Source organism: Dendroctonus ponderosae, unplaced genomic scaffold, assembly GCF_020466585.1.
Source record: "Dendroctonus ponderosae isolate FM_Combo_2020 unplaced genomic scaffold, Dpon_F_20191213v2 Dpon_F_20191213_59, whole genome shotgun sequence".
NCBI lineage: Eukaryota > Metazoa > Arthropoda > Insecta > Coleoptera > Curculionidae > Dendroctonus > Dendroctonus ponderosae.
In genome coordinates, this window is record NW_026018805.1 from 17,642 (window position 1) to 30,282 (window position 12,641).

The 12,641-nt window shown below is 34.7% G+C and overlaps 1 protein-coding gene across 1 annotated transcript in view; it reads right to left on the reverse strand.

The window, feature by feature from the left end:
* Window positions 1–274: 274 nt before the first annotated feature.
* Window positions 275–12,641, reverse strand: part of LOC109544099 (nuclear pore complex protein Nup88) — a gene marked incomplete at its 5' end in the record, with an annotated part of 21,391 nt that continues 9,024 nt past the window's right edge. Inside the window, 10 exons of the mRNA XM_048667153.1 lie at window positions 275–445; window positions 504–592; window positions 643–1,029; window positions 1,088–1,201; window positions 1,688–1,944; window positions 1,998–2,247; window positions 2,304–2,481; window positions 2,534–2,708; window positions 2,757–2,968; window positions 3,023–3,148. Of these exons, the coding sequence (XP_048523110.1) occupies window positions 379–445; window positions 504–592; window positions 643–1,029; window positions 1,088–1,201; window positions 1,688–1,944; window positions 1,998–2,247; window positions 2,304–2,481; window positions 2,534–2,708; window positions 2,757–2,968; window positions 3,023–3,148 (1,855 nt within the window). The remainder of the gene's footprint in view (window positions 446–503; window positions 593–642; window positions 1,030–1,087; window positions 1,202–1,687; window positions 1,945–1,997; window positions 2,248–2,303; window positions 2,482–2,533; window positions 2,709–2,756; window positions 2,969–3,022; window positions 3,149–12,641) is intronic.

Consider the following 12,641-nt stretch of genomic DNA (forward strand, 5'->3'; position numbering starts at 1 on the left):
TGAGTCAGAGCGCAATTTCGTATTTAAAATTGTTATTTATGCACAGTAGTGAGGAGTTTGAGCTCAATATAGACTTTTGACTCTTGGCTATTGATACTTTAGTTTTGCGCTTTCCACATACAAAAAACGTATTGAATTTGAATGGAACACCAACAACAAACCTGGAATAAACTAAAAATTTATAAAGTATTTATCGTGATTGAACTAACTGTTAAAATAAAATAGTATAGGATCATTCACAGACAGGCAATAGTGGAATAAAAAAGATAACAAACACCCTACACTTGTATTTTATATTTAGCTGTTAAAATAAATCATTATATCAGCATTTGAGGCAAGTGCAAAACATATTTTATTGATACCAAATTTAACTCATTTTTATTTCAAACTTAACAGAGCTTTATATTCATTTACCTGCTTTACCATTTCGTTGATTTTGCTCGTACTGGAACAGAAAAAAGCTGTAGTTAATGCAAAAATCAATTTGTAAAATTAATACTTACGATTCACGGACGCTTTCTTTAATTGTGTTTGCTTGCATCTCGCCGATGGCAGGAATTTTTTTGTTTTCTCGAGATTTCCAATTTTGTATCTAAAAAACATGTCTTTAAATGATTTCACTGAATGGTAGAATAATCTTACTTGAATTTGTTGATATTTAGTTTTATTTTTCACTTTATCGATAACGGTTTGAAAGGAAGCACATCTATTATTGTACTCTTCCAAATCTCTCAAAAATTTGCTTTCTGCATCTGACGGTTCCGTTCTTTTCCTCGATACCAACATTATAAGATTCTCGCACTTTTTTAACAACATTTCCTGCTTGTCGTTAATATCTTCATATTTCTCTGCCAGATTTTCGGCTTTTTCCCTCAGCTCGTCCTTAGTAACGTTCATTTCTTCAATTTGCTGTTTCTGAGCTTGCTTCAATAGCCTGAGAGTATGCATTCGTTTTTCCAATTCCTCTTTGGCTTTTCCCAGATTTTTAACGTGTTCTTCACGAAACATCGCTGCTGCACGTTGTAACAACTAAATAAAATCACATAAATCATAAAGAGTGTTTCGTTTGAAATATTTGAACACTCACATCGAAGCATTCTTCAGGTGGGTGATTGGAAGAAGTAGATATTTTCAACAACGGTCTACTCGATCCTTTCTTTAAGATTTTCTGGATATACTGGTCAAATGGCTCGTTTAACATCTGAAAGTTTAGGTCATAAATTAATAATAACGCAAGAATACATTTCTGCCTGTAAAAAACTCCTCTAAGGAATTGATATAACTAAAATCTTCTTTTAAGGGCGTCAAATAAACAACTTTTGTGTTACCTTTTTGGAAACCATTGATGTGGGAACTTTGCTGACTAAAGCAAGTATGAAGGAAAACTTTTTGCAGCAGTTTTTTTTCCAAAAATGAAATTAAAAAGTGAAACAGGCGGTAGACGGTTTTAGCCAAAGGCAGTTTTACATATAAGCAACTTATATTGCCGTTTTTTGACTTAATAAGATATCAGAGAAAGAGGGGAAGGACGCTATTACTGAAGCTGCAAGTTTTACTTCCAAAGCTTCCATGAAACTACCAAATTAAAAATTTGCTCTTGCATAATATGATTATGTAAATTGTTGTTTCCAATCTTTGCCATAGTTTTTTTCATGTTAGTTTTGAAGCGATTAACCAACCAACAAACCTTTTTCAATGGGGAACAAATTTGTGAATCTTCCAATTCAGATTTGATCATACTTTGGTCCTTAGGGGCAATAGTTTCGGCCAAAATGCCCAAAGTGACCACACTGCCATCGCTCAAAATAGCGATGATCGACGTGGGCTCGTAATATAGCGCAAATCCTATTACTGTGTTCGATTTTTCACTGTTCAAAACTTTGGTACACACCAAATACTCTGCGGAAGTGGGATGCATGAATATGTCAGACGATGGCTTCGCATCTAGAAATTTTGGCTAGCTGATTCGCACATTCGCTTTTAAATGAACTTTTTACCTTCGGGTCCGAAGACAAAACTGTGCAAGTCATCGACGCAATTTAAGTTAATCGTGTGCACACCTGCACTGTGCGTTGCAAAATATCTGGAAGCTTTTGAGTCGTCTTTTCGCAGGAAAATCGGACATTTGTATTTAACGAGCTCTTCATGTTCGCTTTCTTGCGCTATGGTCAGTCCAAGTTCCAACTCGACAGTTTCAAACACTAGAAGTTCCTTTTCCGGGGCGTTTGCTGGGGATTTTGCTTTGAGCTAAAATTGATCAAATGGTTACTAATTTTAATTACATATTGCATTTTTCATTATACCTGTTCTTGCTCTGTTTCATCAATATTGAGTAGTACACCGTGAGTGAGAATTCCATTAGAGCCGGCAATGCATAGCATTTCAGGAACGGTTTTTAGAGCGATAATAGAGCACGCTTCGTTCTCAACCATGCTTGGCAGCTGAGAGGTCGGAAATGGGCCTCTAAGAACTGCTCTAATGCTGAAATATGCTACCATATAGATCTGAGATTACTCTCCTGAGACAAACCTACCGTTTTTTCAGATCAATGTTGATGCTGAAAACTGAAAAATCGCCCCTTAAAATGTAGACAGGCCAGACGAGTTCTTTCAGTTGATCGGCATTTGTGTTATTCTGCGGTTTTTCATACGGTTTTGCAGTTACTTTCGTTCCATATTTGGACTTAAACCCATTTTTAAACCGGTCGCCTGAAATTCAAGTGGCATAAACCCTGCTTCGTTTTATGGATGTTTTACCTTTTTCGCTTTGGCTGATATTCATTTTTTTCAAACTTTCCCAAATGGCGGCTTCTTCGACGATTTCGGGAAAGCCAAAATCAAAATCCACAGCAATTTCCCCATATATATCCAAGAATGAGATTTTACTGCCGGGAAACAGCCCACCTGGACTTTCTCCTATTGGATACGTTCCTACGCTGAAAGCTTCATTATTTTCGATTTGATAGAGTCTGAAAAAAAAAACAGAGTTATGGCACAGTAACTAAAGCCGAATTGGTGCTTACCTGAGAGTGTTATCCGAAGTTAAAACCAAAATGTGGGTGTCCGTAATGCTTCCAGGATGAAATTTAACTCGTCTAACTTGTATCGTATCGTTGCATGTTAACAGGCGCTCATCCAAACTGTAACTCCTAAAATAGACTTATTTTCATCTATTTTTCGAAACGGAATGGAAATAATAATGAATACAAAGAAAGTATAAATATGTCGAAAAGTATGCAAAGTCATGTTGGGGCAAGACAATTGAGAATATTATTAACAGCTATTTTCTACCAAATCCATCTGAAGCATCTCTATTGATTTTTTTAAATAGCACGAGTGAGATTGCGGCCTAACTTCGGAAACCTTTCAAAAACGAATCAAGCTTCGGAACATTTTGAATCAGCTTGTCCCAGCCAAAACCAAAGCTTCATTAATTCCGGTCACAAAAGTATGTCTTTCATGCAAGTGTACAAAGGAGATTCACATTTCCTAATGACAATGTTTCCGTTTTTTTTCTATTTGTGCTTCATATTCCAAAATTTCAATCAAAAACTAAATTAATCACTTGCAGATCGATTTGAAATTGTTTTCTTTATGGAGATGAGGAACATTGTCATTTATGAACCGCACAAGAAGTTAATAGGGAAGTTTAAAGCAATTAAAGGAATCAACTTAGGACATTAGATGCTGCCTGATCAAAGAGAAAATCTCGGAAAATTCTTCCAAGCATCGAAAACTCAACTTAATCAGGAATTAAATGAAGCGACGCCATGCACGATTTTACATAATTTTCTCTTTAGCCATAAGCGTATTTCTTATTTGATTAGAAGTCTAAATACGCAGTTACACAACCCCTGAATTCTTCTTAAATATTTGTTTAATGATGGTAATTTCAATGGTGAAATCGACCGCGATCTGTGTGAAAATTATGTTAAACCAGTGAGAATTTATGAACAGTATGAGAATGACAGAAATTTGGTTGAAACTTTATTGAGGAGTCAACAGGATAGAATTCCGCCACATTTTGATTTTCACAACTTTTTTGTTGAGCATTTTGCCACAAAATATTTTTGTCTTTAAAAGAAAGATAACATTTTCTCACGTCTTATACTTCGGATAGCTTATACTTCGGAAGCTTTTCTTAATTAGTATCGTAGAAAGAATTCCTGGATTTTCAGATAAAATTAAACGAGTAGCTAAAAAAATCAATATTAAATCTTTACAAACGAAAATACAATTAGAAGCAAAATTTCAAAAACAAAACTTCATGAGAAAATTGAAAATACAAAAAACATAATTTTATGCAGATACATTTTTCGAGGCAAAACATCCAGCAAAAAGTTTTTCAAAACATGAATCGCCCAGAATTATGTACAATTTATCTGAAATATTTTCTGCTGTATGTTTCTTTTGTTGTCATCTGTGATGAGAAAAAGAATGTATTATAAATGTAATATAATGTAAAATAACTCTGTCACTGTTTGACTTTATAAATGTATATGAGACTAAATATTATTACTATCAGTTGGATTACAGTTACGCAGGAACATTGACTGAAAAAAGGGAAACACCAGAATGGTCTCCTGGTTCTCCCGATTTTACGCTCCGGGATTTCTTTATTGTGTGGCCACTTAAACTTTGAAGTCTTCAAAACCCAACTAGAACGAATTGAAGAGCTAAATAACGGGCAAAATATCACAACTTAATAAAAAATCACTTATGTCACAAACTTTTAAATTTTTTTAAAATTTATTTATAATATGCATTTTATGAGGCCTTTGAAATAGGCATACTATAGAGATCAATAAAATCACCCGTACATAGACAATGGAACATAAACAGAGAAAAATATAGAATTTGTCCATAAAATTTGGATTTTTTTCTGTGGATATAAATCATACTTTGATTTTTCATCATATTTATATAATATTAATTGGTTTGTCTTAGCCCCATGCGTTCTCTTTGTTAGAGTCTTTGACTCTTGTTTTTGCTTTCCGCCCACGATCGCATAACTCTTTTAAATCTCTAAATACATTGCTAAAAGTCTATATAGCTAAATAATAACAAGTTTTTGTAGCTCTTGTTTCAAAATATTTTCGGTATTTGCATGCTTCTATTTCCTGTTGTGCTTGTCGAATTAATGTATTTTTCTCTTGGATTTTTATGGCGATTCAATATAGGTAGTTGAAAATGGAACTGCTTTACATTAAATGGGCGTTTTTCATTTATGAATCTGTTTTTGCTAAATATTTTCATGATTTTATGTTGTTCGCCTTGCATTAGTTTATTGGAGGTACCATAAGTTGCACCGCATGCATCATTCCATTAAAAAATGCGTAGTAAACAGTAAGAAGCGTTTCAATCACGATGATATTCCTAATTTTAGCAAACACAAAAATCAAATATTTTGTTTGTTTCATTTATATTCCACGCCTTCGTCCCATCTCATACTGCAATAAAAAATTAATCCTAGATGCTTGTGAGATTCAACTCTATTTAGCAATGAATAAATACCTTTTCATTGTTGGAATTTCGAGGCAAAACCGCCTATTTATGTATTGCACTCAACCTCTTTTTGCAACAATATTTCTTAATTTCCAGTCCTCTTTTACCCTTTTACCCCATTACCGTCTCCGCAATGCGATTTTCGGTTGTGTGACACATTCCGGTGCTAAATAATAATTTCGGTGACGTCTTGCTTTTTAGCGCTCTTTACCGTAATTAGTGTGAATATGACTTAAATGGGTTGATTGAGAAATATTATGGAAAGGTGGGGCCTAAGTGGCACAAAAGAAATTAAGTAAAAACCGGTAGATCTTAATAAAATGGACCGCCTAACCATCCATTACGTTCTGGACCGCCGCACTTTTGCATCTGACCATTCATGGAAGAGTTACATTGAAAAGCTGGGGCAAACGAAGTTTAACGGAAAAAAAATATATGATGTAAATCCTTGGGGTGCAAGCTCCCGCTCAGCCAGGTAAAATATGAAACTAATTCATATCATAATCCGCTTTTGGGTTACCACAAAGTCGTAAACAATAATAAAAACGGATTCTGGCTCATTTTGTCTCCATTAGTATTCTGCGGGAATGAATATTCAAACTCTTTAGACTGTATTTCGTTACGCTTATGTTGCTCATAGACGTTCATTTTACACATTTCTCAACATAAACACAATATTTTCTCTTTACTCTTTGTTCACTGGCTGGACTGGAGTTGGACAACAATCTTAACTGTAAATATACCAAGTCCATCAGGTTGGTAAGAAAAAACTGCAACAATAGAAAATAAAGCTTAAAACCGGATCGTAAATTAACGGAAAAACTACTACTCAACAAATTTGCCTAGATGAGAAAAACAAGAAGAGCTTTTAAAACTTTAATCTACTCCCGCAAAAAAACGTTTTTTTGGCCTGTATAGTAGCAACAATTGAAATCTGCGCTACTGATTTTCTTAACTATAACTAAGAAAGCATAGGTTAGGTAATCTCACATTCACGAAGATTTGGCCGCATCGGCGGCGAGCAAATTTGCATAAAAAAACGATAAAATTAGCGCAAGATTAGGCGGAATGCGTGAACGAGGCTTAAAGTGGCAGAAATTCCGGGGCTAAGGTATTTAAATGCCCCCTCCTAATGGTTCTCTTTTGGAACGATCCAAGGTACTTTTAGGTAAATCAAAATATCTAACTTTTGAGTCTTATTGAGATTTGTGAAACGGGAAAGTTAATCTGCAGGCATTGGACTTGAGCATGTCTTATACGAGGTGATATTTACTGATCCACCAAGAAAATATTATGAATACTTTAACCCTGCGTAAATTTTCAGATAATTAGTAGATAAGAAAAGAGACCTGGTGAGTTTTTCGAGACTTTAAGGCGTCATGGATACGGTCAAATTTTGATTTTGTAGACGAAAGTCCCTTCCATAAGTGGAAAACGTTTCGATTTTCAGGCATCGCCGGACAATTTTCGGCATGTTTTCGAAATAGCTTCTTGTTTCATGGTGATTGTTGCGGATCGGAGAGTCAATTTTGGATGCATTTTGTAGACCCAAATAAGGGGACAAATTTTTGATTTTTTGTCATTAATATTCAATTTTTAACAATTTTTCAAAATTGCGCATGAGTACGCGGTTGTTTTTACAGGTCGAAGTCTGCCATTTATTTATTTGGAAACTAATAAAATGACACAAAAGTTCTTCTGCATTTGAAAATGTATTTTGAAGGGCAAAGTCTGTTCTAAAAGTGCGAGGTATCTTCAATTTTTTTAAAATTGAGTTTTTTTAATTATGGAAGCCGCATTTATTATGCATTTAATAGGGAAAAGTTTCTCCTATCAGTGCACAAAGTTCAGATTTTCAGGCATTGTCAGACAATTTAAATTTTTTTCCAAAATTACTTCTTGTTTTTGTGATGGTTTTTGCAAGCCAGAGTTAGGTATTTATTTATTCACGAATAAACAAAGTGAGAGAGGCGTTTTTGAAGGAATTTTAAAGAGCAAAGCCTGTTTTATAAGCGAAAAATATTTCGATTTTCGCGGTCTTCGCCTGGAAATTTTTGAGGATTTTTCAAATTTGCCCTCGGTTTATGAGATTGTATTTGTAGGGCGTAGTTGAAATTTTTTTTTAATTTAAGAACTAACAATGTAGGTTATAGGGCAAATACTGTTTTATAAGTGAAAAAGTGTCGACTTCCAATCATCACCGGGAAATTTTTCAGAATTTTTCAAAATTGCCTTGGGTTTACGAGATTGCTTTTGCGGTTCGTAGTTTGGCATTTATTTATTCACGAACAAAGTGAGAGAGTCGTTTTTGAAGGAATTTTATAGGGAAAAGCCTGTTTTATAAGCGAAAAAAGTTTCGATTTTTAATCATAACCAAGAAAATTGTCCTCAGTTTACGAGATTGTATTTGCAGGGCCTAGTTTGGATTTTTTTATTTAGGAACCTCAGAAGTGAGAGAGTTGCTTTGTATGTATTTTGTAGGGCAAAGCCTATTTTATAAGTGAAAAAAGTTTCGATTTTCAGTCATGAGGGAAATTTTTGAGAATTTCTCAAAATTGCCCTCGGTTTATGCGTTTGTATAAGTAGTTTTTTATTTAAGAACTAAAAAAGTGAGAGATTAATTTTTGAGTGTATTCTATAGGGCAAAGACTGAAAAAGTGAAAAAGTTTCAATTTTCATTTATCACCGGGAAATTTTTTAAAATTTTTCAAATTTACGCTCGGTTTACGAGATTGGTTTTGCAGGCCGGAGTTTGATATTTATCAATTCAAAAAGTAACAGCGTCAAAGAGTTGGTTTTGAATGTATTTTATACGGCAAGCCCTGCTTTGTAAGTGAAAAAAGTTAACTTTTTCAGTGATCATTGGAAAATTTTTGAGAACTTTTCAAAATTGCCTTTGGTTTACGAGATTGATTTTGCAGGCCTCAGTTTGGCATTTATTTTTTCAAGCACTAACAAAGTGAGAGAATCGCTTTTGTAATTTTTCGCGCAAAATATGTTCTATCAGCGTAGAGAGTTTCAATTTTCAGGCATCATCAGCCAATTTTCAAAATTTTCCAAAAATTGATTCTTGTTTTCGTGATGGTTTCTGCAAGTCGGAGTTTAGCATTTATTTCCTCTGTAAATTGCGAAGCAAGAGAGTCAATTTTAGATGCATTTTGTCAGTCAAAACCTCTTCTATATGTGAAGAAAGTGTCTACTTTCATTCACCATCAGGCAATTTTTGATAATTTTTCAAAACTGCCTTTGGTTTACGAGGTTGTTTCTACAGGCCGAAGTTTGGTATTTATTTATTCAGAAACTAATGAAGTGAGAGCGTCCCTATTGCATGTAGTTTGTGGGGTAAAGTCTGTTCTACAAGTGGAAATATTTTCAATTGTCAATCATCATCAGACAATTTTTGAGAATTTTTCAAAATTGAGCCTGGTTCTCGAGACGGTTTTTGGGAGGCAGGAGTTTAACATTTATTTGATCCGTTACTTGGCGTACGAAACAGTCAATTTTGAATGCATTTGATGGAGAAAATTCACTTCTACTCGTATAAGTCATATTCGGGCAATTTTTCAAATTGTCGTCGGTTTACGAGATTGTTTTTGCAGGCCGAAGTGCATTTATTTACTGAGAAACTGTATTTTCAACCACCATCAGGCAATTTTTAAAACTACTTTCAAGACTTGGAATTTAGGAGGAAATCAGTCGAGTTCATGAAATTTAAAAACAAAAAAACTGCACTTTACAATTAGAATGAGGAATGAAGGACTTTCGATAATTATCGGTAATTTTTGAGCACAGGCAGTATGTTTTCCAAAAGAGCAAAAAATAGTGAAACTTTGTACGGTTTTTAATGTTTTTTGTGGATAAAATTGCGCTACGCTTACACTGTGCACAAATCGCAAAAAATAATACGACATGCGGTGCTTTAAAGGCATAACATACTCCTCCCTGAGTCCATTTACAACTTCGGCTGATTATTTCATTTTCAATTAATTTAATTCGAGAAATTCCGCCTTCCTGGTACTTTTTCCTCGTAAATTTTCATAGTTTTATTAGAAGAGGTGAAGAGTAATCGAGTCTTGGATGTTTCCAAATGCGTTTAGTAAAGATCCGTGTCACACAAGCCGGATTTTCCGGCGTCCATCCCCATTTCATCCCCAGATCACAACTGGGGACGTAGAAGTGCGAGTCGGATTCTTGAACATTAAAAATGACAGCGGTCTCGCATTCTAATTTTTACTGACCACCGGTGTTTTATGATATTTTTCCTCCGTGCAGAATCGTAAAAGGGTTGGAAACCCCATCCCTTTGTCCTTTGTGCCTTTGAATGCAAATTGGTTTTTATTTTTGCGGCTGCCGCCGAGAGAAATATGTGCAAGAATTTTAAATATACCTACATGCATATTATATCTCGCTCTTTACGAAGAATTATTCTTTTAAATGAAAAATCTAATTCCACAGCGGGGATGTTTTAAATATCTTTTTCATGTCAAGTGTCGCTCTGGAAAACTTATCCTTTGATATGTTCTGTTCAGCTGTTTCTGTACAACAAACCACAAAACAAAAAATGCCAACAATTTAAATATGTTTAAAATTCATAGTATTCTTAAAATTGTTCATTTGATGAGCTTTTGCTGCACAATGAAATTTAATTTGCTGCACTAAAATTCATTTTCTTCGCTTTAATCTCAACTATAACCATTTTCTACTAGTTTTTCTGGACTAGAATTCTGTTTCATTGGTACCTACTGGCATTTTCATATCCCAAAAACACCAATATTCAGTTGATTTCCACTGAATTAGAAGCTACTAAAGAAAACTTGCATTTGTAAAGCGCTGGCTTTGAAAAAGTACGACTATTTTCCAACAGCCGATTTTCAACTTTGCATTTCCCGGAAAAATTTACTCATCTTTTTCCTTTCTGCAGCCTAATACCACAACACTGTGGGGCTTTTGTAACTAAAAAAAATATATTCAAAGGATAGGAAAAGTGCGATTAATCACAAATCAAGGCACAACCATTCTTCATGCAATTTGTGTCGTTCCTGCCCCATGAAGATGTTTAATATCTGGTTCGACAAGTCACGGAACGGACAAAAAGGAAATATCACCCGCAGAAAAATTTTCATTAAGTCGCCGCTTTTACGGCATCTCATTGACTGCTCAAATGAATTTCTCACGTTGGAAAAGTTCATTTCGGCACCTGGGTGTTAAGTCATTTAGAGCATTTCTTAAAGCCCTCGGGCGTTTGCTTCGCTTGTCAATGGCATCCTAGTGGATAGAAAAGAATAAACGACACCTGCAAAGTCCACTTATTGCGTGATTTAATCAACAGAAATGGTTTCACAAAGACAGCAATTTTGGCTTTAGCTAGACGCATTGGAAACGAATAAAAATCAGTTTTTTGAAAACACCTCCTTTATTTGAGCGAATGCTGGCAATTAGCCGAGATAAACCAAGGAAGACCAAGTTTATTCGCTCCGGTAACATTAATAATTTATTTATTTGCTTTGTGGATTTTGCATGTTTCGCACTCAACCGACTTGAGTCCATTCTGGTATACGCAAACCATATAAAATTATTACATTTAGAGAAAACGCCACGCTGTTCCTCACTATTAATATATGGCCTCCACCTGCCTTCCAAAGTACAAAACAAGAGCCATTACCTCAGTCATAACAGCGCCTTTTAAAATGATATACTTGCAAAATTCTCCTCCAAACTCTAACATAACTCTTTAGTGTGACTGGAGCGTAATTTCGGGTAATTATTTATTTTGGAAGGCGCTGGCTGCATATTTCAATTATTTTGTATTATTACCACCTACTTCTACTCTACGAGGTTTTCTGGAAATCGAGCTAGAAAAAAACCCGCTTTATTCAACCGTACACAACTTATGCAAACAAATATTATATTTAATGATGCCGAAAGCTTTTCCGCAAATTTCAAAAAGTTTGCCCGTCTCTAAAAATTAATTAATACGATTCGGAAACTTTTTAATGAGCAATATCCTTTTGGGCGAAAAACGACATATAAAACTTTACACTTAAAACAAAAACGATGTCCACTGTTAAAAGGGTTTTTATTATTTCCAGTCTAAAGTTAATACATTGTTGTTTCTCACCATTTGCCCCTTTCTCTTGATAGAAATTAGTGGGATAGTTGAAATAACATACTCTGGTACTTTTCTTTGGATTTTCTAATGTTCTCCATAAACTTTTTAGGATTTCATCGGTTTCAAGCGACCTATGGATCAAAGAGATTTAAGGCAGTACAACGCTTGAGAATATAAAATTAGCTTAAATTTCCCATCACAAGTGGACAAAGTTTGGATTTTCGGCCGCCTTCAGGTAGTTTTTGACAACTTTCCAAAATTGCTTTTGTGTTTTTTTTGTTTCAAATTTGTTCAAAAACCAACGAGGTGAGACTCTTTTGTATGGATTTTGTACAACAAAGTGCTCTATAAGTGGACGGTGTTTAGATTTTCACTGATCAGAAAATTTTTAAAATGTTTTCATATTTGCGCCTGCTTTTCGAGGTTGCTTTTGCAGGCCGGAGGCATTTATTGCCTTCCAAACTTGTGAAGTGAGAGCCAATTGTTTATGCATTTTGAAGAGCAATGTGTCTTCTATAAACCGAGTAATGTTTGATTTGTCGACAACTTAAGAAAATTTTTGACAATTTTTCAAATTCGCGTTTGGTTTTTACAGGTCGGAGTTTATCTATTGAGCAGTTAACAAACTGATAGAGTCGCATTTGCACGTATTTTATAGCGCAAAGTATGTTGTATAAGCGAAAACGTTTCGATTTTCAGGAATTGTCAAGCAATGTTCAACATTTTTTTCAAAATTGCTTCTTGTTTTCGAGATGGGATCTGCAGGCCGGAGTTTAGCATTTATTTGCTCTGTATAATTTGCGAGGCAAGGTGTATTTTAAGTACATTTTGTAGGGCAAAGCCCCGTTTATGAGTGGACAAAGTTTTACTTTTTCAGGCATCATCCGGTAATTTCTGAAATTTTTCATTTGAAAAATCAAATTTGCGTTTTGTTGGAGAGATTTGTTTTCTAATGTATTTTATAGAGCAAAGCCTGTTTCACAAGTGAAAAAAGTTTCGATGTTCAGTCATCAGCGGAAAATTTTTGC